The following is a 27,177-nucleotide window of genomic DNA, read 5'->3' as shown; positions in this document are numbered from 1 at the left end:
TACACTAGCCCCAAACTTCGAAATGGCCATTTGCATGGCCATTTCGAAGTTTACTAATGAAGCGCTGAAATGCATATTCAGCGTCTCATTAGCATGCGGGCGGCCGCGGCGCTTCAAAATTGGTGCGGCTGGCCGCCGCGTGGCTCATCCCGGCGTGGCTCCTTTTCGAAAGGACCCTGCCTACTTCGAAGTCCCCTTATTCCCATGAGCAGATAGGAATAAGGGGACTTCGAAGTAGGCGGGGTCCTTTCAAAAAGGAGCCCTGTCGGAATGAGCTGCGTGGCGGCGAGCTGTGTCAATTTCGAAGCGCCACGGCTGCCCGCATGCTAATGAAGCGCTGAATATGCATTTCACTGCTTCATTAGTAAACTTCGAAATGGCCATTTGCGTGGGTATTTCGAAGTTTGGGGCTAGTGTAGACGTAGCCAGGAAAAAGTTAGAGATACAGACCAGCTGGAAAGAGACTTCAAGATGAAACTTGAAAGGAGGTGAAAACAAAGAGGCAAAGATGCAGGACTACTATTCAAATAGTAGGACCTACAGGGATGAAGGGACTCTGGTGAAACTGTGTGAAAGTAGGGAGAGGAAAGTGGCAAATGCTAAAGTTGTGGGGAGGAGCATAAGGAGACAAAGTGGGAAATGGTGCGATCATATGCTGATACAAATCCATGGATGCTTTTAAAAAAGAGCAAATTCTATTTGGATGAGCCAGTGGATGGGTGCTGTGCTCAGGCTTTTTTGTATGTAGGCAGATACAAACAAATGTGATGAGCCAGAGTTTGTTGTCAAGGATAAGGACAGCAAGGGCAATAGGTGTTCTTAGTTGAAGAGGAAGGGAAAGAGTTTTGTTTTGTTCATTTACAGAACATTTAGCGGGCTACATGGAGCCATGAACATGTGCATGTACCTCGTCTGCTTCACCCCCCTCTTGCCTGATGCTTACCCTTTCTGCAGCATGTGGCAGACCCTCGTACACATCTACCTTGAGTCTACTAGGTCGCAGACCCTTTTCTGGTTCCTCCAGAGCTGTTTCCTCAGGTTCTGGCTGCACTTTTCTCTGCAACTCCAAGTATTTGCACACCCCATTGGTGGCCCAATGAAATCATGAGACCTCCATGCCAAACTCTGGGGGGGAGGGGCTTGTAGATGAAGGTGCATTTGCATCCTCCCACCCCTCAGAACTTACTAGGTACAACACATTTAGGATTTACCTTGTCCATCACAACAAGCGTCTGCTCCATTACTGAAACCTGTTGGTTGATGCGGCTGTCATAGTTGAGTACACTCAGGAACTGCAGAATTAAAGAGAGTGAAATCAGACACCTGGGTTGCTGAGTGTTTTTCAACTATTCCAAAATTCTATGTTGGCAGTTATGCTGTATGAAACTTAGACAAATGTTTATTTTAATCTTGCATTGCACAAAACATTTCTGTAAATAATCAAATGAACATGTCTAAGATGTCAGATGCTGCTTGAGTCCTTGAGAACATTCTGTCCAAGCAACCATGTATTATGTCCACCACTGTGAACTCTAACATACTCTATCTTAAGTGTGTCTGTTCTGAGAAGCAGCTCTCAAAATCTATAGTCTCTAATGCTATGTCTAGACTGTCTCTGTAACTCAAAATAATTGATGCAATTTGTGCAAACTGTAAATTATTTCGAGTTAACTTATTTCAAACCTTGTGCCATCCAAACAGCACTGAAGTTCAAAATAAGCACTATTTCGAGGTTTATGCTACCCCTCTCACAATGAGAGGTAGCGGAAATGGAATACCACACTCAAAATAGCAGTGCTAGTTTGAATATGGCCCGTAGCCACGGAGTTACTATTTCAGGGTACGTTTCAGAGTTACTTACTAGCTGACGATCTCTTGAAACATGCAGTTTTTGTATATCCCGAGCCCTCTGGTTAAGATCTTCCATCAGCATCTTCATTTTTTTATGTTCCCATTCCAACTGAAATATCCCTTTAGAGAAGTCTTTACTTTCCACCATGCTAGCAATTTTCTTTTCGCCTTGAGCCTGAAAAAGAGAGCTTAATTTCAACATTTCATGGATTATAGAATAATTGTTTCTGTAACAGAATAGACAAGTCTCCCAACATCTAATTTCAGCAATTTTAATGTAAAACATTGCAATCCTTTACAGAGACTGATGGCCAGACTGACCAGTAGTAGTAGTAGTAGGCATCCTTCAGTCTGCATAGACTATGGAACGCGCCCTTTATAGTTTCAATTGAGGACTTCATTTACAGCGTCTACTGTGACTATGAAGACCCACACGAGAGTGACAGTCCTTGCTGCATCTCTTGCAGATGTGGTGGGTGTCTGGCAAGTCCTTAGTGTGCTTTCTGTGCGCTCGCTTCTCCTCTGCTAGCTGTCTGATCCTCATCTCGCCCTTCTGAAGGCCCTTGTGTAACCCCTGCCTCCATCCGCTGCGGTCGTCTGCTAGTTCTTCCCAGTTGTCCAGCTCGATGTCTACCTCTCTGAGGTCTCTCTTGCAGACATCTTTGTAGCGCAACTGGGGGCGTCCGGGAGGTCTTTTGCCAGAGGCTAGCTCACCATACAGGATGTCTTTTGGAATCCTTCCATCATTCATCCTGTGGACGTGGCCAAGCCAGCGGAGCCGACGCTGCCTGAGGAGGGTGTGCATGGTTGGGATTCCAGCTTGCTCGAGGATGGCGGTGCTGGTCACTCTGTCCTTCCATGATATTCCAAGGATGTGCCTGAGGCAGTGCAAGTGGAAGACGTTCAGCTTCTTTTCCTGGCGGGCATACAGGGTCCAAGTCTCGCTGCCATAAAGGAGGGTGCTGAGGATGCAGGCTCTGTAGACTTGCATTTTGGTGTGAGTGTACAGCTTGTTGTTATTCCACACTCTCTTGCTGAGTCTGGACAGAGTTGTGGCCGCTTTTCCCATCCTCCTATTTAGCTTAGTGTCCAACGACAGGGTGTCAGTGATGGTGGACCCGAGGTAAACGAACTCGTGGACGACCTCTAACGTACAGTTGTCAATGCTGATTGATGGGGATTCAGCAACATCCTGACCGAGTACGTTTGTCTTCTTTAGGCTGATGGTAAGCCCAAAGTCCTTGCACACTTTGGAGAACTGATCCAGCAGTTTTTGAAGCTGGTCTTCTGTGTGAGACACTACAGCAGCATCATCTGCGAACAGCATGTCTCTGATGAGGACTTCCCGCACCTTAGACTTAGCTTTCAGCCTTGCAACATTAAACAGTTTCCCATCAGATCTTGTGTGCAGCAAGATGCCCTCTGTTGAAGATCCAAAGGCATGCTTCAGAAAGACAGCAAACTCGGAGAAAGCTGAAAAGTTCAGAGAGACCCTCCAGGAAAATCTGCGCAGCGGCCCTGGGGGCGCCGATGTGACATCCAAGTGGCAACATCTGAGGGATACAGTTTACAACATGGCCTTGTCGGTGTTTGGAAGAAGAGCTAGAAACACGAACGTCTGGTTCGAAGCTAACTCCGATGAGATGATTCCAGTCATTGAAAAGAAGCACGCTGCACTCCTGGAGTACAAACGCTCACTGAGCCAGAGTACCCAGCAAGCACTTAGAGTGGCCAGAAGAACAGTACAGCAGACAGCCAGGCGCTGTGCCAACAACCACTGGCTGCAGCTATGCAGCAGCATCCAGACCTGTGCTGACTTTGGTAATCTCAGAGGAATGTATGAGGGTATGAAGAAGGCATTAGGACCCACCCAGAACAAGATGGCACCTCTGAAATCCAAATCTGGTGAAGTCATCGCTGACAAAGCCAAACAGATGGAGCACTGGGTTGAGCACTACTCCGAGCTGTACTCACGCGAGAACGTTGTGGTTGACGCAGCCCTCGATGCCGTCGAGCTCCTACCAGTAATGGACGAACTGGATCAAGAACCGACTATGGATGAACTGAAGAGAGCCATCAACAGCATTGCAGCAGGAAAGGCCCCTGGCCAGGATGGTATACCACCAGAGGTAAGCAAGTGTGCCACGGACACACTCCTGGAACCCCTACATGAGCTACTGTGCCTGTGCTGGAAAGAGGGTGAGGTTCCACAGGATATGCGTGATGCTAACATTGTAACGCTGTATAAGAACAAAGGAGACAGAAGCGACTGCAACAACTACCGTGGAATCTCCCTCCTAAGCGTCACTGGTAAACTGTTTGCTCGCGTCATCCTTGGCAGACTCCAGAAGATTGCTGAGAGGGTGTACCCCGAATCATAGTGCAGATTCCGCGCAGAGAGGTCTACCGTTGACATGGTCTTCTCTCTAAGGCAGCTGCAGGAGAAATGCAGGGAGCAGAGGAAGCCACTCTACATAGCCTTCATCGACCTGATCAAGGCCTTTGACTTGGTCAGCAGGGATGGTCTGTTCAAACTGCTCCACAAGATAGGCTGTCCTCCACGGTTACTCAAAATGATCCAGTCGTTCCACGAAGACATGAGAGGAACCGTCCAATATGACGGTGCATTATCGGATGCTTTCAGAATCAGGAGTGGCGTCAAACAAGGATGCATGCTTGCTCCGACATTGTTCAGGATCTTCTTCGCACTCCAGACTGACCACATGTCAAAAAAAGCAAACAATATTAGGAACCATTTGGAAAGGGCTAGCTAATATGACAGAAAATATACTGCCACTGTATAAATCCATGTTATGTCCATACCTTGAATACTATGTGCAGTTCTAGTTGCCTCTTCCCAAAAACATACTAGAATTAGAAAAGACACAGCGAAGGGCAATAAGAATAATTAAGGGGAGATTTAAAAGTCTGGAACTTTTCAGCTTGGAAAAGATATGAAAGGGTAGTGGGATTATGACTGAGATCTATAAAATCAGTGGTGTATAGCATGGGTTCCCAAACTGGGGGTGTGTGAATAAATTCCAGAGGGAGCATGAGGCAACCCAGCCCCCCCACATCATTCCTCCCACCCCAAGAAAGAGCCAGCCTTTGCTTCTGGCTCTCAGCCCCTGCCATTTTACATGGGTGACCTGGCACAGCTGCTGTAAAAAGTGGACAGCTGGCAAAGACCCACGTGGAGCTAGCTGCCTTCTGCAACGGTGAGTGAGTGTGAGTTGCTGGGGGAAGAAGGAGGATGATGAGGTTAGATGAGGGGGCTGGGGTGATTGGCTCAGGTGAGGGGGATGAGGTAAGAGCGTGGGGACTGGGGGTACCTGGGTTTGTGAGAAGGGAGGGGCTCAGGCAAGTGGCTCGCAGGGCTTGTGAGGCTCAGCCAGTCGGATGGTTTGCGGGACTCACAGGGCTTGGGCAGCTGGCCCCCGCAATGCAGGGCTCAGGTGGCTGGGGTTGGCGGCTAGCCCTGAAGTGTGGGGCTCAGGTGGCTGGCCCTGGCAGCCCAGGGCTCAGGCTGGTGGGTGAGGAGCAGGCCCTGGCAGCGTGAGGCTCAGGCTGGCGGGCAAGCGGCTGGTCCCAGCAGCACAGGGCTTGGGCTGGCGGGCTGACAACTGGCCATGGCAGTGTGGGGCTCAGGCAGCTGGCCCCAGTAGCATGGGGCTTGGGTGGCTTGGGCTGACAGGTGAGCGGTTGGCCCCAGCAACATGTAGCTCAGGCTGCTGGCCCTGGCAGCGTGGGGCTCAAGTGGCTGGGGATGGCAGGAGGGCTGCTGGCCCTGGCCACATGGGGCTTGGGCAGGTAGCTCAGGAGGCTGGCCCACGGATGGAGGGGGCAACTAGTAGGCAGGCAGCTGGTCCTGGAAGTACAGGGCTTGGGTGGGTGGGCTGAGGGCTGGCCCTGGTGGCGCTGGGCTTGGGTGGGCAGCTCTGGCAGCGTATGACTCGGTTGGGTGGGTGGCTGGCATGGGAAGCTCTGGCAGCAGGTATGGGGCTCAAGCAGCTGGCCAGCTAGGGCTGCACCAAGCACCCACAAGGGGTCAAGAAAAACTGTTTCTGCTTATTTTTAATTTTAACTAACATTTTATATCAAGTTTTTGTGTTTATTTTAAATTACAAATTGAATTTTTTGTTAAAAGGGGGGCTGGATGATGGTAAAGAAGAGGTGGGAGGTATGAGGGTTTCTCAGAAATCAAAAGGGCGGGGTGATGCCAAAAAGTTTGAGAACTACTGGTATATAGGAAGTGGATTAGGAGGTAATTACTCTTTCACATTATATAAGAACTAAGGTCATCCAATGAAATTGACAAGAAGCAGATTTAAGACAAACGAAAGGAAGTACATACAATGCACAGTCAACCTGTGGAACTCATTGCCAGAGGATGGGGGCGGGGAACAAAACTCATAACTGGGATAAAAAAAATTAGATATGGGACAGATCAATCAAACATTTTAGCTAAGATGGTCTGGGAGGCAATCCCAAATTCTGAGTGTCTCTAGCCTCTGACTGCCAGAATCTGGGCATGGATAATAAGAGGATGGATCACTCGATGATTACCTGTTCTGTTGAGTCCCTCTTATGCACCTAGCATTGGCCATTCCCAGAAGACAGGATACAGGGCTAAGGTGGGCCATTAGTCTAACCTAGTATGGCCATTCGTGTGTTCTTTTCTGTGGAACTTGTTGCCTTTTACTGACACCTTAAATTAAAGCTACCACATCAGGCTTGTATCAAAAGGGAGGGTGAAACAACTGCAGTCAGAACCAGTCTGTTCTCCTACCTGATGTAAGTGCTACATATCACAAGTTTTTAAAGATATTTAGGCATTGGCTAAGTTCAGCCTTGCAAAGCCTAAGTGATTTAGGAGCCTTCCAATCTCAAAGGAGATTCAGAAACCTAAATCCCATCAACTGTGAATGGCATTTTGGCTCCTAAGTGCTTAAGTCCCTTTTTGAAATGAGATTGAGGCTACTAAATCATGTAGGCATTGCAAGGCTGAGCTCAGCAATGCCTAAATGCCATTGAAAACTGGGGATGTAGCACACACATGAGGAGAGAGGGCACATAGGCATTGACTGCAGTTTAAAACCTTTAAAAAGCTGGGCCCAAGCACTTTTCCTCTACAATATATGAACTTATCTCAATGTCGGGTATTTTGCAGTTATCACTGAAGGCTGTATGCAGTAGCAATAAAAAGCATATTTTTATGCAGCTGGGATGCCAAGAAAATAACTTTTATTGTGAGCATGAAAAATGAAATGTGTCATGTCTGATCCCACAATTTCACCTTTATATAAAAGAACTGCTTAACATTTGAAAGTTTCATTGTAAGCCAACATTCAGCTAGTTAACATGACTGCACAACGAGGGAATATAGGAGTGGTGTAAAGGATATTAATTCTCTACATACAGCATGTACATAATGGACATAGTGCTTAAAGATCTTGCTTTTCCATTGATAAGGATTACACTGATCAGTGCTCAGGATAATAGCCTTTATTTTAGAAATTTTTCAGAACTCATAATACAGTACAAGCTTGAATAATCGGCATCCCTGTGGAACTAGAGATGCAGGCTAATCAAAAGTGCTGGTTACTCATGGTGGGGCTGCTGTCCCCTCAGCTGCCAGCCCCACTACCACTGGCCCAAACCAGGCAGCTGGCCTTGCCACTGCTGGCTTGGCAGATGCTGGTTAACCAAAATTGCTGGTTATCCAAATGCCAGATAATACAACTTCTACTGTACCTTCAAGGACCTTTCAAAACAAAAATTACAGCTCAGCCCATTGATGTATGGTATGTCATTAAACAAGACTAAATCATGTGTTACAGAGATGTCAAACTAGATGAAAGTTGTAGTCTCCAAAGGCAAATCCATTAATTAAAAGCCCTAATTTCCCCCAGAAAATGTAACTTACCCGGACTGTGCAATTCAGTTCTTCAATCACACTCTTGTGAATGAGAATAGCATCAGTGTAATCTGGTATTAGCTCAGCAGCATTCTCCAATTCCACCTGTCCTTGTTTAAGCAGAAATTGGATTGTCAAATCCAGCTGAAACCTCATCTTGTCCTCTCGTAGCCTAAAATTGCAAAAACCCAATAGAAGTTTTTAATGAGCAATAAAATGCTTGTGTTTTAAATCTTCTGTTTGATCAGAGGGTAATAATGTTTTGGAAAGCATCTGAAGACCAGAAAGGGTCACTATAATTTTCATAATTCTTTGTGTTTGCTGATGACCTAATGTACATTTCAACAAGGGTTTGCTCCCTCACTGTTTCCTCCATTTTGCTCTTACAGTCAGTGCTTTGCATGTGACATCTTACTTATTTACATACAGATTGTGTTTTTGTCTTCACTGCCAGGTCAAGCAGAAGTTAAAAGGGAGAAAGCCCCTATTGAACAAACAAAAATTTTAGCAATAATCCTAAAAGCGTCACAGAAACCTCCTCCAGCCTAGCCAAGTACCTTTCTTTCTATATAAATTATCTACTTGGACTTTGTTCCCAAATAACACTCCCATCTCAAAAATGGTGAGAACCAGATGGTGTACAGGTTGGACCTCTCTTGTTCAGGACTCTCTGAACTACCGAGCCACTGGACCAGAGAGCCTCAGCAGCTAGGAACACGAGTTGGCTGGGAGTCAAGTTTCAGAGGGGCTGGCTGCCGGAAGCCTGGCTAGAACTGGGAACAGAGCTGGTCTGCTGGCTGGGGGAGTGGCAGCTGGAACAAGGCCAAGGCTACAAAAGGAGCTAAGCTGGCAGATGGAGATAGGAAGCAGAGCCTTGTAGCCAGGACCAGCAGCAGGGTTGGCTGGTATGAGGTGAACCTGACCAGAAAGCTGGTGGCTCTACCAGGAGTGCCTTGAAGCCAGCAGCACAGGAGCCAGAATTGACCTCTCCTGGTCCGGCAAACTCCCCATTCAGAACCAGTCAGGTCCCAAAGGTGCTAGATCAGGGAGGTCCAAACTGTAGTACCTGGCAGCATGAGAAAAATACAGCATTATATGTCTGAACCTCTCGATGATGTCAAGACTCTTTCAGAATTGGGCTTTATGTCCATTAGAGGGGTTTTAGAGAGAAGTGTGATGCAGCAGAGTACTAAAGTATCAATGAATGTGAAAGCAATAATAAACAACATTACATATTGAGTTCATTTAAAACTTTTTCAATGTCCATCCTCATCTTCTCATCATCATCCATCCTTTTCTGGAGAAAGACCTGCATCTCTGCTAGCACCAGGGCTTTCCGTTTCACCTACACAAACAACATCACCATACTGAACACAATGAACTTTGCAAATGTAGAGGAAAAAACCTTCTACGGTAGACAGACTTTTGCTCATTTTTCACAAGAACAAATTTTTAAGAGTTAGATAAGGGAACAGGTTACCTTCCTGACTCCCTCGGAAGTCCACACAAGGCTGCAGTAATAGTCCTCACCTGCTCTTTGAAAGTTTACCCCTTACTGATGAAAGGAAGGTCTCATTTCTGTCTCACTTCAGCAAAGCAAAACAGATCTTATCTACATCTTGGATGTTTAAAATTTGCATCTTGGTGACCGTAACCTCAATTAATAGTGTACCAGGGCTTTCTATCTATGTTAGGGTTTGTTCTTGATGTTCTAGGAAGAACCATTCATAAGTGTAAATAAATGCAGCAGATTTACATGCAGCTTACATTTGCAGAATGACATAAAATACCTTGATGGGTTACTTTTATTTTGGTGGTGATGGGGGCAGGAGAATGAGGAGGGATCTTTTGTGACTGCTGCTTCCCACTTATTTGCTTTGGAGGAGAGCAGGATGTTGCTTTCTTGGAAACATTCATACTGCTCTGTATCTGCTGGAAGAGTGAGCTTTGCTAATGAGTGATGACTACTCAGCTCATTCACATTCTTGATGTGAACTAGGCACTCAAAAATCACCTACATTGTGTTGCCTCTTGCCCAGTCCTCAGAACTTGATGCTCTGGGTTAAGATCTCAAACCATCAAAAACAGTAAAACAACTGCACAATAAATCTGATGGCAATCACTTGACATACCAGCTGTTCATTTTCCACTTTTGTTCTTCTAGCCAAACAGAAACGTTCCCAGACTGCCAGATCTAATCCCTCAGGCATGTTTTCAGGATCATCCATTTCATCTATGGCTTTCATTAAGTGAGCCAGTGCCTCTTTGTAAGCTCTGGCTGAGCCTGGCCGATCTCCATAAGGGTTAGCAGTGTCAAGTTGCATCTTGATCTTCTGGGCTCTGACGTCATCAGCCATGACATACATAGTAAAATATATATTTATTTTTCTTCTAACTTGCTGTATGAAACAAGGTTTCATATGACTAAAAACACTTCACATCACCATCTTACTCTCTTGCAGGTTTTTGGTGGCTATTTATTAACTATTCTGATCACAATCTAAATCGCTCATGTGATATGGGAGAGAACATCACAGTCATCCATATCATAATTGATCATTAACAATGGCTAACAGCCATCATCGTTACACAGTAGCAGTTTTAACAACAGGTTAGTAATCAATGGCCTACTGCTAACTTAAATAATTCACAGAGGTTAGAAAACAGAATCTACTGACACATAATAAAGGTAAAAATAATAACAAATAGAAACTGATTTGAGTCAAAAGGGAATTTTACCTTGGTCGGCGTTTGTAAAGTTTGAAAAGATGATCAATATAATGTGCAGGAACATCAGAAAATTCCTTTCTAAAGCCACGTTCCAGAATCTAGCAAGAAAAAAACCCCACAACGAAACATTGGCATGCACATGTGCTAGACATATAGAATAATGATGAAGCATGGTAAAAGGCACGAGCTGGAGTGATTTCATAAACTGCCTCTCTCAGAGATGACAATTTACCATGGCTTGCTGTGTCTACAAAAAGTGAGACTAGCAGATCAAATGCAGACAGTGGTCTTGGCCCTGTGCCCAAGAAACTTACCTTGACCTGATGCAACCAATTATTCCAACTGACTTCAGTGTTTCATCAAGAATGAACCCCTTTTTGTTTTTTCTGCATCTGCATTTGTGTGAATATATGACTAGAACTCTTACTTTGTCTTCAGCTACCAAGTTGTCATAGGTCTCTCTGTAAGCATCAACTTGTGCTCGTGCAACCTTCACTGCCTCTGCAGTACTAAGCTGTAACAAAACCAGATGGATTTCAATAGCAGAACTAAAAGTAAACAGAGCTGCTGGAATGCTATGCAAACATATTATACATGTTGTAGAGATCGCCCTTCTCAGCTTCAGGCACAACACTTGAGTTAAATCCACCTCTGATGTAACATGCTCCTAAGCAGACACCACAGACAGGACTCCATATGTCATGTGCCTGATGTCTACACTGGATTACTGAATGGCTTTCTATAGGTGGCTATCTCTAAAGAGTATTTAGAAGGGTCAGCAGATGAAAAATTTAGCTATCCAACTTTTTAATGAGATTGGTCATAAGAAGCACAATATTCAGGTGCTTTATAGACTGCAATGTCTTACAATGCAATCTGGGTGCAATATAACGTGTTGACAGCTGTCTCTAGCTCCCTGAGAGTCTGTCCCACTCCCTGAAAGGCATGATGTTAAATCAGCTAGTGCAAGAGGCTCCTAGGTTTGTAGGTCTGTAGAACTCGTCCAGTTACATTAATAAGTATGCTTCCAAAATAAAATAATCAGAATTTTCATAGTATACTAGTATATAAGTTCAGAAATGTTTATTTTGAATGCCAGTCATGATGTTGGCTTATATATGGCTCATCAGTGGTGGGTAAGCACCAACAACTTCAGTTTCAGGAAACTGATGCAAATTTCTCTGAATTTATCATTTATTTAAGAAAGATAGCAATATTAGATATCCTTTTGTGCAGATTCTTGAAGTAAAGGCATTATCGGTGCTACCAGACAAGTTACAGACTACCACTGGCATACTAAAATAATGTATTTAATAAACGGTAGCATACTCTCCTCAGAGTATGGAAATTCGCACAAGCAATTCCAGACAAACTGAGAGAAACATATATCCAAGAAGATGTGCCTTTATTACAGGAGTCTTCTGCCACCCTTAAAAATAACTCAACAGATGTATAAATCATGGGAGAAATTATTTGTGGAAGCTTGGGCAACATTTTTATTTGGAAAGAGCAGGTTGTATATGAAAATGCTTGCAGTCCTTATAGTGGATTCACCTTCTCCTTCCGCTTCTTCTCAAGGAAGTGATTTAGTCCAGCTTCTCTTGTGCTCAGTTCTTCATCCAACAGTAAAGAATAAAGGAGGTTGCTTATTTTGAGTTCTTCCTGGGAACGATCACAAGGAGAAAAATCAGCAGTCTTGTGGCTTAGACACATAAATAAGAAATCCAAGGTCTCTACTTTACCTGATATATGACCATCTCTGACTTAACTTTCCGCTCAAAGAGCTTGCTCACAGTGTCATCAAATGCTTGTGTTGTTTCCTGAATGGAGGTTTGAAGTTTCTTCAGTTCAGTCTCTAGTGTCTGGATGGGGAAGGAGAAGGAAGAGTATTGAGATTACAAGAATGTGCATGCTTTTAAATGTGTTAGCAGGTGGAGAGGTGCACAGCTAGAGAGCACTTCGTGCAGGAACTGTCTTTGTGTCCTATGTTTGTACAGTGCCACACTGGTATAAATGAATATAATATAATGATGTGGTATCCAGAAAGCAGAAAATAAAAATTGACAATGGCTCATTGATTTACATGATTAGATGATTCCCTTCTGAAGCCATGAATTCCAGCTTGACTATCTTCTGCTCAGGTAAAAACAATTTTTTTTTAGTTAGGTTGGTCTGGTTTGACATTATTGGATGATCAAAGGGACTGACTTGTGAAGCACTAAGTTCCTCTAACTCGTGTTCAAGGAAATGGGAGCTAAAAATCATACCCAAACCTAGTCATTTAAATCAAAACTTTGAAGAGAATGGTTATAAATGTTTGGGGTTTTTTTAGAAAGAGATTACATGAAATAGCACTGTGCATAGAATTGCAACAAAATTGAGGAGCCTAAGTGATTTTTCAAAATGGGACTCAAAAGCCTAAGTCATTTAGGCACTTGAAAATACTACCCAAATATTAATTTTATTCCAGTTAGCAGTACTGAGCTGAGAAAGAATTATCTAGGTACTATTTTGCATCCTCAAATTCAGCTAAATTCTGGGGAGTAGTTACCTTAGTGATAGTATTACAGGCAGAAAGAGCCCAGATTTGTTTAAACTAGGCATGAGTGGGATTGGATTGTGCAGTACTTCATAAGATGAAGCCCTTTATTTCCACCATCATATAAAAGTTGTACTTGAATAAAAGTATCAGAGACAATGTTGTAAGACAGTAGAAAAAGAAAGGCTCTTTCAGCAAAAAGAGGCCAACAAGTGACACATTTTGGGTGAAGATGTTGCAAAGCTGACTGTTCTATTTCCCAAATTTTGAAGGATAAAAATTTTGAGTCCTGGGCATCTGAGATACATATACAGGTTAATAGAACTCCAAAAATACCTCCGAAAATTTGTGTACATTTGTGATGGAAAGCAATACATCAGTTTCATCAGACATGGAATATGCTAGTTGGAACTTCTACAATGCCACAGGTAACTTTGTTAATTTTTAACACCGATTAGCATTTTTAACTTTGTTAAAATAAATCTTGTCTTCCCCTCTTTAAGAAACCAAGATGTCATATCAATAACTCCTAGGAAGGATCAGAAACTGTGTTTAAGGACACTGAACAAAATCACTCCTTTTCTAATTTTATTTTACCTTTCTGTACTTTTCCCTCTCTTCATTCAGCTCCTTAACTTTTTTCTCATATTCCTTGAATATTTTCTTTTCTTCTTCATTCCACAGGGCATCACTTTTAGTAACAAAATAAGGTGGGGGAATCTCCTGAAGATATCAAAACAGCCATACAATTCATGAGGAACATCAATTTTCCATTAAGGAGCACCTGAGGAAAAGAACCTACAGCACCAGTAAACAACCTCCCAAAGAGTATGGTGAGTTTCACCTTAGTAGCAGATGGAAGAACTACACAAACTGGGGGCCCAAAGATTTTTTTCTCTCTCCCTCTGATCTAATTTTATTTTATGCTCCTTGACTTCCTGTAGTAAGAGCAGTGCTGAATCTACAACATCTGCATGGGAGGGAGCACCAACTACACATCCTGACAGCACCAATAGTTGTGTGTGTAAGATGGCCATTTTCACTTTCATTCTCTCACGAAAATATCATCAGATACAATCAAAAGTACTGAGGTTTTATGGCAAGCTCAGTACTACTATTAGTGCTAAAAGATCAGTTTTTCATTATAAATCCCTTAATTAACTCCAAAGTCAAAATGAGCTTTCATTTCCTGAAACACATCCACTTTAGACAGAGCACTTGGATCTATTTTACCTTTTCACTCTGCAGCACCATTTTACTTTCTTTTATTATTGCATCAGGCTTCCTCTGTTGAAGATAGCCTCTTCTAAGATCAAAGCTAAAACTCATTTATGAAATGGCTAATAAAGAAATAATATAAAGCAATATACTTGCTACTCTAGAGCACCTCTGAAGCAAATAAAGCCTACAGACTAACTTAACTATGGTCACTGTTTATGCTGGGTCTTCTAGAATTACGTGGTTTCAAAGGCTATGTCTACACAACAGCCTAAACTTGAAATAAGCTATGCAATTTGCACTATACAAATTGCATAGCTTATTTTGAGTCAATTTTGAAAATAGGCTATTTCAGCATGTGCGCTATCTAAACGGCACCACACGTTGAAATAAAATGCTATTTTGAGGCATCCCTAACTCCTCTGGTGATGAGTGTACAGGGATGTCAAAATAGCATGCCTGTTATTTTTGAAAAATATTTCAAAATAACGGGCACATTGCATAGATGCAGGACAGCCATTTTGGGATACCACAGTATCCTGAAATAGCTCTTGTCGTGTAGACATAGCCAAAAGGAACTATAGCAAATTGATCTTCCCATCCTATCTCCTACACTGTTGAAGGCTTGATTCAATATTCCTAAATCAGCCCTGTTAGCAAGACATAGTCTCACCTGAGATAGCTCCAGTTATAAGAGTTCCACAACCTTTCAGGTTATCTTGATCCATTGCTTAACTCCTTTAGAAATATTTGCACTGCTAGTGAAAATTCATATTTATACACAAATATCAACTCTTTCAGCTCTTTCAACACAATTATTCTGACAAAACATTTTCTCAGGAGTGGTGTGGAAGGCAAATTTTCAACATTTCTATCTGTTTTAAAGTCTTGGAAATTCCAATTGGAATTTGAAAATGGTGAGTTTTATTCAGTTCTAATCACTACAACTGTTACTTTAAAAACATGAAAAAAAAACAACTCACTAGCTTCAAGATGTCTTCCTTTTTGACTTCTAGGACCCCACCCATCATGTCATCAAGAGCACGCTGTCTTGCACTGTTCTGGAAAAAGATAACAAATGAAAAGAAAATATTGCAGATCAGAGTACTTGAGTGATTCAGGCAGAGGGGATGGAGGCTTTCACCTTGACAGTACCACTGAGACTCTGATATGTCACCACTGAATGAAATGCTGTTTGGTGACCCATGTGAAATAATCTAGCAATCTCAGTTTGATTTGTGGTGGACAGATGCCCATATATCCATTAACTATCATGACAATGGCCACCCCATTTTTTTTCAGAATGGAGTTTCTTCTACAAGTGCTTACTCATTTCCATTCCATGTTCAGTATATACTGAAATAAATCTCCAGTGGAGATTTATTTCCTGAGAAGTGTCCAGTGGATCCTGGTAATGATGTCCCTCCAGCATTTGGCCCAGTGGACAGTGGCCTATGCTAGATGACTTTTAGGAATCTTTGGGGTTTTCTCCCAGTACTGAGCCCACCTTCAAGATCCTCCTACTCAGGGGGTGTCTGAAAGATGGGGTTCTCTGTCACACTGAGCAGTGGCACCCAACCCAGACTTCAATACTGAGCCCTGTGTCCATACTCGCAACTTGGGACTACATGGTGTGGTCAGTTCAGAAAAGAAGGCCTGCTGCCAGTGCAAGCCTCCTGCTTCCCAAATGAAGCCACTGGGGTTGAGCAGCTTGATACCTCAGGATGACTTCAGAGGTCACCAAGAAATATTGTAAAGGGTAGCTTTGAACCAGGCGCTGGAAGTGGAGGTGCTTAAGGAATCCTCCCACAGCCTGATTGACATCTGGGCCGCAGTGGCCCTCTAGAAGGTATCCTTGCCCCTAAGTGAGACTATTATGGGTCCATTATGTATCTATGGAAAACCCTGTCCTCTCTACACCCACCCTTGCCCCGCTTCAAAAAAGAGCAGAGAAGAAGTACTGTCCTGCTACCAAAGGGTACCTATAGCCTCATCCCACTTCCTGGTCCCTTGCGTTTGCAGCAGCCAATGAAAGAGACCAGTTCAGCACCCAAAACAAAGGATTTAAAGAAGCTCGACCTGTTTGCTGGAAAGATTTATCCCACTGGGGGGTTACAGCTCTGCACTTCTAACCAGCAGACTTTGCTAGGAAGGCACACCTCTAATGTCTTCCACTCCCTGTCAGAATTCAAGGGCTCATTGCCCCAGACATCTACATAGGAAGTCGGCAGTCTTGTGGAGGAAGGAAAGGCTATAACAAGGACACAGTTGCCATGGCTGCCAGAACCATGCCTTACTCAAAGTAAAGTGGGACAGAGCAAAGGCAAGTCTCATAGCCCTGAGGCGGCCACACCAGCCCTGGTTCAGCACGTTATTAGACCTGTCAGTACTGACCCCAATGCCATTCCCTTCCCTCCCAGACCTGATCTCCCAAGAATATAGCCAATTGCTTTACCCAAACCACAAGGCTCTTCACCTGCTATATGGAAGCTTCACAGTTGAACCCAGCAGAGCTGGCTGTTCAGAGGAAGTCCACCAGATATTGCTTAGTAGGAAGTCATCTACTAGAGAGACTTACCTTTCTAAGTGGAAGTATTACTCTGTGTGGTCATCTCAATAAGGCCTCTCACCCCTTCCAGTCTGTGCTAAGGCATCTGATTCTGCTGAAAAAACAGGGGCTAGCCATTTCATCGACTGAGGGACACCTAGCAGAATTTTCCACTTTCCACCCTCTGGTGTATGGTATATCAGTTTTTTCACATGAAATGTCCATTTAGTTCCTCAAGGGTTTAGAGACACTTTTCCATTTGTAAACTCTTTCACATGTGGGACCTAAAACTGGTGCTGCAAGACTCATGGGCTTTCCCTTTGAGCTGCTGTCATTGTGCCCTTTGTCATATCAATCATGGAAGAGTGGATTGCTAGTAGTGATTGCCTGGTCCAGGAGGGTCTTATATTAGAATTCCTATATAGTGTTCTTTAAGGGCAAATTACAACTTGCCCCCAATCGGCTTTCCTCAAAAAGGTAGTTTTTGCAATTTCATAGTAATCCAGCTATTTTCCTGCCAGTTTTCATCCCAAAGCTGCATAGGAATATGGCGGAGCAGTGTCTTCACATTCTGAATGTTAGACACACCCTGTCCTTCTACATAGAAAGAAACACACCATTCTTTAAATCCACACAGCTGTTTGTGGCAGTAGCAGCCAGGATGACAGGCCTACTAATTTCAGCCCAGAGAATTAAATCCTGGCTCACTTCCTGTATTTGCATCCCATCACCTGCCACCTTGACTGCTCATCTGATGAAAGCTCAGGCTTCATTCAAATGGTCTTTTTGACTCAGGCCCAATCCAGGACATTTGCATGGCAGCAACCTGGTCATCGGTACATACCTTCTCTACACACTATGCCATCAGCCAGCAATCTAGAAATGATGCCAGGCTTGATAGGGCAACGTTGCAAACCACAAGTCCGTGAACTCTGAACCCATCTCCTTGGATATCACTTGGATAAAAAGCTGGCTTGATGGTCAGGCCCAACTGGTAGTGGTCAATGGCTCAATATCTGGATGGTGGTCTGTTTCAAGCGGAGTGCCGCAAGGCTCAGTTCTGGGGCCGGTGTTATTCAACATTTTATTAATGACCTGGATGAGGGACTGGGTTGCACCCTCAGCAAGTTTGCGGATGACACAAAACTAGGGGGAGAGGTAGATACGTTGGAGGGTAGAGAGAGAATCCAGAGGGACCTGGATAAATTGGAGGACTGGGCCAAAAGAAATCTGATGCGGTTCAATAAGGAGAAGTGTAGAGTCCTGCACCTGGGGCAGAAGAATCCCAAACATTGTTACAGGCTGGGGACCGACTGGCTCAACAGCAGTACAATAGAAAGGGACCTATGGGTTATGGTGGATAAAAGGCTGGATATGAGTAAACAGTGTGCCCTTGTAGCCAAGAAAGCTAACGGCATACTGGGGTGCATAGGAGGAGCATTTCGAGCAGATCTAGAGAAGTAGTTATTCCTCTTTATTTGGCACTGGTGAGGCCACATCTGGAATATTGTGTCCAGTTTTGGGCCCCCCAGTATAAAAAGGATGTGGATTTGCTGGAGCAGGTTCAGTGAAGGGCAACAAAAATGATTAAGTATCTGGAGCACAAGACCTATGAGGATAGGCTGAGGGATTTGGGCTTGTTTAGTTTACAGAAGAGAAGACTTAAAGGTGATAGGCTTTGCGACCGGGTGCTGGCAAACAGGGTGCGTGCTAACAGGAGGGAGTTTGGAGAGGCTCTCCTGGAGGAGGAGAAGGAAGGAGCAAACTAAAGCACCTTGGGGTAAGTGGCTGCTTATATTTGGAGGTTTTGGGCTTGTGTGTTTGTTTGGAGTTTGGAGTTTGTTTGTTTGGAGTGCTGAGCTGAGTGTGTGTTTGTTTGTTTGAAAGGCCGTGTGCTCAGGCAGGCAGGCAGGCAGGCAGTTGGAAGCTGATTAGGTTTGAATTGAAACACCGTGTGCTGATTGGCTGAGCTGTAGGCAGAGGGAGGAGCTATCAGGGAGGCTGAGCACTTAAACCCTGCTAGTAAGCGACCAGGGAGCTTTGCGACCGGGTGCTGGCAAACAGGGTGCGTGCTAACAGGAGGGAGTTTGGAGAGGCTCTCCTGGAGGAGGAGAAGGAAGGAGCAAACTAAAGCACCTTGGGGTAAGTGGCTGCTTATATTTGGAGGTTTTGGGCTTGTGTGTTTGTTTGGAGTTTGGAGTTTGTTTGTTTGGAGTGCTGAGCTGAGTGTGTGTTTGTTTGTTTGAAAGGCCGTGTGCTCAGGCAGGCAGGCAGGCAGGCAGTTGGAAGCTGATTAGGTTTGAATTGAAACACCGTGTGCTGATTGGCTGAGCTGTAGGCAGAGGGAGGAGCTATCAGGGAGGCTGAGCACTTAAACCCTGCTAGTAAGCGACCAGGGAGCTTTGCGACCGGGTGCTGGCAAACAGGGTGCGTGCTAACAGGAGGGAGTTTGGAGAGGGGAGTTGAGAGGGGGAGCTTGGAGGGAGCCAGTGACTTACTTCTGTTGCCCTTAAACTAAATCCTTTATAACAACCTCTATCTGAAACATTTAATTAACCCTCGTATATAACTAGAGTAGGAAATGGAGGCAGAAGCCCAGCAGCAGAGTGGGGGCTATCCTGTTTATTGTGTCGAGTGCAGTATGTATGACTACCTACCCTGTGGGCGGGTGGCGTATGTGTGCGCTCGATGCAAGGAGCTCCTGGCCCTCAGAGACCGAGTGCGTGCTTTGGAGGCCAGGGTGGCTGAACTGGAGGAGCTAAGGAAGGCAGAGGTGTTTGTGGATGAGACTTTCCGGGACATAGTAGGGCTGTCCCACCTCCAATCTGACAGTCCTGAGGCTGTTACGGAGGATGAAAGGCTCAGGGAAGGAGAGCAGTCAAGGGGAGCAGAGGGAAACCATCCCGTAGTTGGGACCCTCCTTCCAGAGGGTGATGTTGTATCCTCTCGTGCCGAGGATACTTCTCCGGGGGAGGGAGCGCCAGCTGTTAGGAAGAAGCAGGTTTTAGTAGTGGGGGATTCCATCATTAGAAATGTAGATAGTTGGGTTTGTGATGACCGGGAGAACCGTATGGTGACTTGCCTGCCTGGTGCGAAGGTTGCGGATCTCTCGAGGCATCTAGACAGACTTATGGGCAGTGCTGGGGAGGAGCCGGTCGTCGTGGTACATGTTGGTACCAATGACATAGGGAAGGGTAGAAGAGATGTTCTGGAGGCCAAATTTAGGTTACTAGGAAGGAGACTGAAATCCAGAACATCTTTGGTGGCATTCTCTGAAATGCTTCCAGTTCCACGCGCAGGGCCAGATAGACAGGCAGAACTTCAGAGTCTCAATGCGTGGATGAGACGATGGTGTAGGGAAGAGGGGTTTAGATTTATTAGGAACTGGGGACACTTTTGGGGTAGGGGGAGCCTATACAGGAAGGATGGGCTCCACCTAAATCAAGGTGGATCCAGACTGCTGGCATTAAACATTAAAAAGGACATAGAGCAGTTTTTAAACTAAGAGGTGGGGGAAAGCCGATTGGTGCGGGGGAGCACCTGGATCGGACGGAGACTTCTCTTACACGAGGCTCCATAGACAGGGATTCCCTAGAAGTTAGTCAGATAGGGAACGTGGGAAATAATATATGGGCAAGATCAGATGTGAAACAATCGTGCATAAAAAAATCCACCACGTCTGTGAAAGGCGGACATATAAATAGTGGTAGTTTTCTAACATGCTTTTACACTAATGCTAGGAGTCTGTCTAATAAGATGGGTGAACTGGAGTACCTCATATCAAAGGAGGAAGTTGACATAATAGGCATCTCAGAAACATGGTGGAATGAGGACAATCAGTGGGACACTATCATACCGGGATATAAATTATATCGGAAAGACAGAACAGGTCGTGCGGGTGGCGGAGTGGTACTATATGTGAAGGATAATATAGAATCAAATGAAGTAAAAATCCTAAAGGAATCAAAATGTTCCATAGAATCATTATGGATAACAATTCATTCCTCTAATATGAATATGGCATTAGGAATATATTACCGACCACCAAACCAGGACAGTGATAGTGATGCTGAAATGATGAGGGAGATTAGAGAGGCTATCAAAATAAAAAACACAGTAATAATAGGAGATTTCAATTATCCCCATATTGATTGGGTGCATGTCACCTCAGGACGGGATTCAGAGATTAAATTTCTTGATGCCTTAAATGACTGCTTCTTGGAGCAGCTAGTACAGGAACCCACAAGGGGAGAGTCGATTCTCGATCTAGTCTTGACTGGAACGCAGGATCTGGTCCAAGAGGTAACTGTTACTGGACCGCTTGGAAATAGTGACCACAATATAATAACTTTTAATATTCCTGTGTTGGGAAGAACACCGCAGCGGTCAAACACTCTGGCATTTAATTTCAAAAAGGGGAATTACACTAAAATGAGGAAGCTAGTTAAACAGAAACTAAAAGGTAGAGTAATTAAACTAAAATCCCTGGAAGCTGCATGGAAACTGTTTAAAGACACCATACTAGAGGCCCAACTTAAATGTATACCCCAAATAAAAAAACACAGTAAGAGACCTAACAAAGAACCACCATGGCTAAACAGCCATGTTAAAAAGGCAGTGAGAGAGAAAAGGGCAGCTTTTAAAAAGTGGAAGTCAAATCCTAGTGAGGAAAATAGAAAGGAACATAAACACTCCCAAATTAACTGTCATAATGTAGTAAGAAAAGCCAAAAAAGAGTTTGAGGAACAGCTAGCCAAAAATTCAAAAAACAATAGTAAAATGTTTTTTAAATACATTAGAAGCAGGAAGCCTGCTAAAAAAGCAGTGGGGCCCTTGGATGATAAAGATATAAAAGGAGCGATCAAGGAAGACAGTGCCATTGCGGAGCGATTAAATGATTTCTTTGCTTCAGTCTTCACGGCTGAAGATGTTACAGAGGTTCCTAAATCTGAGCCAGCCTTTTTAGGCGACAAATCTGAGGAACTCACTCAGATTGAAGTGACATTAGAGGAGGTTTTGGAATTAATTGATAAGCTGAATAGTAACAAGTCTCCAGGACCAGATGGCATTCACCCAAGGGTTCTGAAAGAACTCAAATGTGAAATTGCGGAGTTATTAACAGTGGTTTGTAACCTATCCTTTAAATCCACTTTGGTACCAAATGACTGGAAGACGGCCAATATAACACCAATATTTAAAAAAGGCTCTAGAGGAGATCCTGGCAATTATAGACCGATAAGTTTAACATCAGTACCAGGCAAATTAGTAGAAACACTAGTAAAGAGTAAAATTGCAAGGCACATAGAAGAGCACGAATTGTTGGGCAAAAGTCAGCATGGTTTCTGCAGAGGGAAGTCGTGTCTGTCTAATCTATTAGAATTCTTTGAAGGGGTTAATAAACATGCGGACAAGGGGCACCCAGTGGACATAATATACCTAGACTTCCAGAAAGCCTTTGACACGGTCCCACACCAAAGGCTTTTATGTAAATTAGGTGGTCATGGGATAGGAGGAAAGGTCCTTTCATGGATCGGGAATTGGTTAAAAGACAGAAAACAAAGGGTGGGAATAAATGGTAAATTTTCACAATGGAGGGGGGTAACTAGTGGTGTTCCCCAGGGCTCAGTCCTGGGACCGATCCTGTTCAACTTGTTCATCAATGATCTGGAAAATGAGGTAAGCAGTGAGGTGGCAAAGTTTGCAGATGACACCAAGTTGTTCAGGACAGTCAAAACCAAAAGGGATTGTGAAGAACTACAAAAAGATCTCAGCAAACTGAGTGATTGGGCAGCAAAATGGCAAATGAAATTTAATGTGGGTAAGTGTAAGGTAATGCATGTTGGAAAAAATAACCCAAATTACACGTACTACATGATGGGGTCAAATTTAGCTACGACAGATCAGGAAAGGGATCTTGGAGTTATAGTGGATAGTTCTCTGAAGACATCCACGCAGTGTGCAGCGGCAGTTAGTAAGGCAAATAGGATGTTAGGAATTATTAAAAAAGGGATCGATAATAAGACAAAAGATATCATACTTCCCCTATATAAAACTATGGTACGCCCACATCTCGAGTACTGCGTGCAGATGTGGTCTCCTCACCTCAAAAAAGATATATTGGCATTAGAAAAGGTTCAGAAAAGGGCGACTAAGATGATTAGGGGCTTGGAAAGGGTCCCATATGGGGAGAGGCTAGAGAGACTGGGACTTTTCAGTTTGGAAAAGAGGCGATTGAGGGGCGATATGATAGAGGTATATAAAATCATGAATGGTGTGGAGAAAGTGAATATAGAAAAATTATTTACCTTTTCCCATAATACAAGAACTAGGGGACACCAAATGAAATTGATGGGTAGTGGGTTCAAAACTAATAAAAGGAAATTTTTCTTCACACAGCGCACAGTCAACCTGTGGAACTCCTTGCCCGAGGCGGCTGTGAAGGCCAGGACTCTATTAGGGTTTAAAAAAGAGCTTGATAAATTTTTGCAGGTCAGGTCCATAAATGGCTATTAGCCAGGGATAAAGTATGGTGCCCTAGCCTTCATAACAAGGGCAGGAGATGGATGGCAGGAGATAAATCACTTGTCTTCTGTTCTCCTTCTCTGGGGCGCCTGGCATTGGCCACCGTCGACAGATGGGATGCTGGGCTTGATGGACCTTTGGTCTGACCCAGTATGGCCATTCTTATGTTCTTATGTTCTTATGTTCTTATGATTTAATAGCAGACTTCAACTTCCTGAAGGGGAGCTCTAAAAAGGAGGGTGAGAAACTGTTCTCAGTGGTGTCAGATGGCAGAACAAGGAGCAGTGGTCAGAAGTTGAAGAGGGAAAGGTGTAGGTTAGATATTAGGAAAAACTACTTCACCAGGCAGGTGGTGAAGCACTGGAATGCGTTGCCTGGAGAGGTGGTGGATTCTCCATCCCTTGAGGTTTTTAAGTCCCGGCTGGACAAGGTCCTGGCTGGGATGACTTAGTGGGGGTTGATCCTGCTTGAAGCAGGGGGCTGGACTAGATGACCTCCTGAGGTCCCTTCCAGGCCTGTGATTCTGTGATTTACCCAACATGGAACAGATATGAGCAGGCACAGGACAGGGAAAGATGGAAGGAAATAGTGAGAGAGGCATGAGACACCAATGGGCGCTGAGCCCATGGTTATTGATGATCACGATGATGACTCAGAGAAGAAAAGAAATGGCTACTGACCTTTCCATAACTATTGTTCTTCAAGATGTGTTGCTCATGCCCACAACTCACCCTCCTGCCCATTTGTTGGAGTTAGCTGGCAAGAAGGAATTGAAAAGGTGCAAGGCTGGCTGGTCCCCTTGCACCATATGTGAGTGCACAGCACTAGCAGGCACTAGAACCAGCCTAACAGATACCAGTCCAGCAACAGTGCATGCAGCCTGGACACACATAACGTGGAATGAACATGAGCACCTCAATGAAGAAGACTTAATCTTATTAGGTGGTCAAGGTGTTGGCAGGTTAGTGAGAGGGACGGTTCCTTTGTCACTGCCTATGTTATACCTATTCTGCAGCCAGATCTTTCTTTAAGGCTGCCACAGATACAGGCTTTTACAGCCTATCTGTTAGAAAGCTATCCAGCCTTAAGATCTATCAAGCTAGCACTTTCAACCAACACTATTTTTTAAAAATAAAACTTAAACACTTTTTTTCTCCATAAGATCTTTATTTAGTTCTGTCTATAAAGGATGGCGCAGGAAACGGACTGTAATATATTTAACTATAATTGCCCAACTCCCCAGTGCTAAGTGGAATATACCAATATAAAAATGCTTAAACAAAATCAAAGATAACAGAATATTTAGCAAGAAAAATAATACTTTAATAAAAGTACCTGAGCAGCAAGACGTCTTTCCATTTCAATCTTAGCCATCATCTCTGCTTTCGCTCTCTGCTCTGGGGTAAGGTACTTTTCAACTTTAATCTGTGAAGACAAAGAGACTAAGGTAGGGTTTTCCTCTGGGTAGGTTCTTTCACTGAACTGACAATTTTTAGAAAAACGTAATAATATGGACTAGCATGCTTGTTTCTTCATATTGCTGCTCTAATGTAATATTTCTCAAAATGTTCACTCTCTTGTGAATATACTGTACAGATTTCTCAGCACATAGTCCAAAAGCCATCCTGTAAACTAATAAAAAACATAAGCTCTTCCCATTTTTTTCTCCTTTAGGTTTTGTTTTGTGTGTTATAAATCTGGGTTTTCTGGTATTAGAATGGAGGGGAATGGAACATCTCCCTCATCTAACTAATCTAGCTAAACAAATAACAAGCAGTCTCGTGGCACCTTAGAAGTTAACAAATGTATTACATCATGAGCTTATGTGAGTAAAACCTCAGATGAAATTATTCTCTTTCTTGTGACTCTTGATTGACTCCTTTATGAGATACAGATTCAAGCGTCCTGCATGCTCATCTTCAAGGTTTTGTACAACTGTGCCTCCAGTTAAAGTGCAGTACTTACGTCAAACATTTAAAGGCTCAACTTCTATCCTAGATCTAGAAGCCATGGACATTCTAAGTCCATTCTACATTTGGCAAAAATACTGCCTCTAGTATGTACATTGCACAAAATAAAGTGATGGTAAGCACGTTTCCAGGACTGATGTGATGTAGAAAAATGCATGAACCTGAAATCCTGCAACCAAATTTCATTTTGGGAGAAAAGACAGAGAGAGAAAGGGTAGGTCAGATAAACAGCTCAGGATGTGCCAGGAATTCTGTGATGATTCATAACTCTCTAACTGAATTAAGAGGTACTATGCTATCTATGCTCTGGCACAAACCTGCAAAAACTGCCTACTTGGGATACATTCAGATACTTCGGAGAAGGCAGATGACTGCTTATGGTGATATCATGTTGAAAAAACAAAAGTGTGAAACAAGGCAAGAGACATTCACTCTACATCCCATTATAATTCATCGTTGGTGAAGAGCAACAGAATCGCTACCATCTGATGACTGTTCAGCGACATATGTGAAACAAAGTAGAGATCTCAGTCCAGTTTCTCGTGGCTAGCTATTCACTTCATAATTATCACCTTTATGGACAACTACTGCATGGGACTCTGAGATGAACAGAGAAACTAAACCGTGCTCTCTGCCATAGAGGTGTTCCCCCAATGTCAGGTTGATGCATGCTGTCCAGGCAGAGTAACTATGATTCTCCTCTCTGCATCATGGTCTACAGCTTCTAAAGATAACCAGACAGCTTTCTTTTCCAGAGATGTTAGTCTAGCACTTTTACAAGCACTAAATTTAACTTCAGAGATTTTTACAAATTTCTTTTCACTTCTACAGAGAGAATGATTCAGAATCTACCTCCCAAACCTGGTAATGCAGAGTACAAAAAAAGGGTGAATGTTCACATAGACATGTTAGTTTTATGGCTGCTTTCTTTATACTAACATAATGGCTTAAAAGGATGGAGAACAAGAGAATTAAGTTTAGGCAAATGGATAAAAGGGAGCAATTTATTTTTCAAATACCTCTGAATCCTGGACAGTGAGAGCTCGCTCTGGGATCTCATCATCTGTCAGAGCTGGCTCCCAGATCTCCTCCTGGAGCTCGAGCTGTTCCACAATTTCTTGGATCCTCAGGTTCCTTTCCTTTACTCGTGCAATCTCCTGCTCCTTTTGTCGAGCAATGGTGTCAAACTCCTTATTAAAGGCAGTTTTCACTTTATAAATGATATCCTGAAACACCACACAAGCAAATGGCAACAGTGCAAAGTCACATCCTTTTTGACTGGTTACCATTCACCAACTAGTCAGAAGAAAGGAAGCCAAGTGTGTCTGTGTCTACCTTTTTGTGAAAACTACCACACCTCCTTCATAATAACCCTAAATGCAAAATTCTAGCTTTATGAAGCATGTGAATGCTAGCTGAGATGGGAAAACTTGCAGGCAGAGCTAAAACTTAATTCTTCGTAGTTCTTAGAACTATTCCAATCCTTTTCTGACACCTCCTTTTCACTACGCCAGACCATTGTTGTAAATTTTGCCCTGTCAAAAATAGGTAAAAAATTAGGCAGACATTGGGTTCCTAACCTGTTAATCTGATTGGAGACTCTGATAAGGCATAAAAACAAAGTGACAGAGTTTAGGTTGTATGGGCAATTTCATTTCCTGTTTTTGAGTGCTGTAGTCTGCACATTTAAAATTGCTTCTGAATGGAACAGCATTATACAGTTCACATTTATGCACATAAAGTAGCAGTGAAATTAGTGTTTCAAGTATGTGAAACAAAGCAGAGTCCCATTAATGATTTTAAACAGCCTGTATTCTAAGTGGATAAATTCTTTCTTTAATCTATATAATTTATCTCAAAGAAGGGAACTGGATTATTTTGA

The 27,177-nt window shown here is 43.5% G+C and overlaps 1 protein-coding gene across 1 annotated transcript in view; it reads right to left on the bottom strand.

Annotated features, from left to right (window-relative positions):
* CFAP43 (cilia and flagella associated protein 43) overlaps nt 1-27,177 on the bottom strand; it is a 92,591-nt gene that overhangs the window by 3,785 nt on the left and 61,629 nt on the right. Inside the window, exons 25-37 of the mRNA XM_074999213.1 lie at nt 26,315-26,521; nt 24,661-24,750; nt 15,239-15,316; nt 13,635-13,760; nt 12,241-12,360; nt 12,053-12,160; nt 10,926-11,012; nt 10,508-10,596; nt 9,901-10,108; nt 9,001-9,113; nt 7,778-7,940; nt 1,862-2,026; nt 1,212-1,292 (exon numbers count right to left, since the gene is read on the bottom strand). Of these exons, the coding sequence (XP_074855314.1) occupies nt 1,212-1,292; nt 1,862-2,026; nt 7,778-7,940; nt 9,001-9,113; nt 9,901-10,108; nt 10,508-10,596; nt 10,926-11,012; nt 12,053-12,160; nt 12,241-12,360; nt 13,635-13,760; nt 15,239-15,316; nt 24,661-24,750; nt 26,315-26,521 (1,635 nt within the window). The remainder of the gene's footprint in view (nt 1-1,211; nt 1,293-1,861; nt 2,027-7,777; nt 7,941-9,000; nt 9,114-9,900; nt 10,109-10,507; nt 10,597-10,925; nt 11,013-12,052; nt 12,161-12,240; nt 12,361-13,634; nt 13,761-15,238; nt 15,317-24,660; nt 24,751-26,314; nt 26,522-27,177) is intronic.

This window comes from Carettochelys insculpta, chromosome 7 (assembly GCF_033958435.1).
Source record: "Carettochelys insculpta isolate YL-2023 chromosome 7, ASM3395843v1, whole genome shotgun sequence".
Taxonomy (NCBI): domain Eukaryota; kingdom Metazoa; phylum Chordata; order Testudines; family Carettochelyidae; genus Carettochelys; species Carettochelys insculpta.
This window is presented reverse-complemented; position numbering and strand designations above follow the sequence as displayed.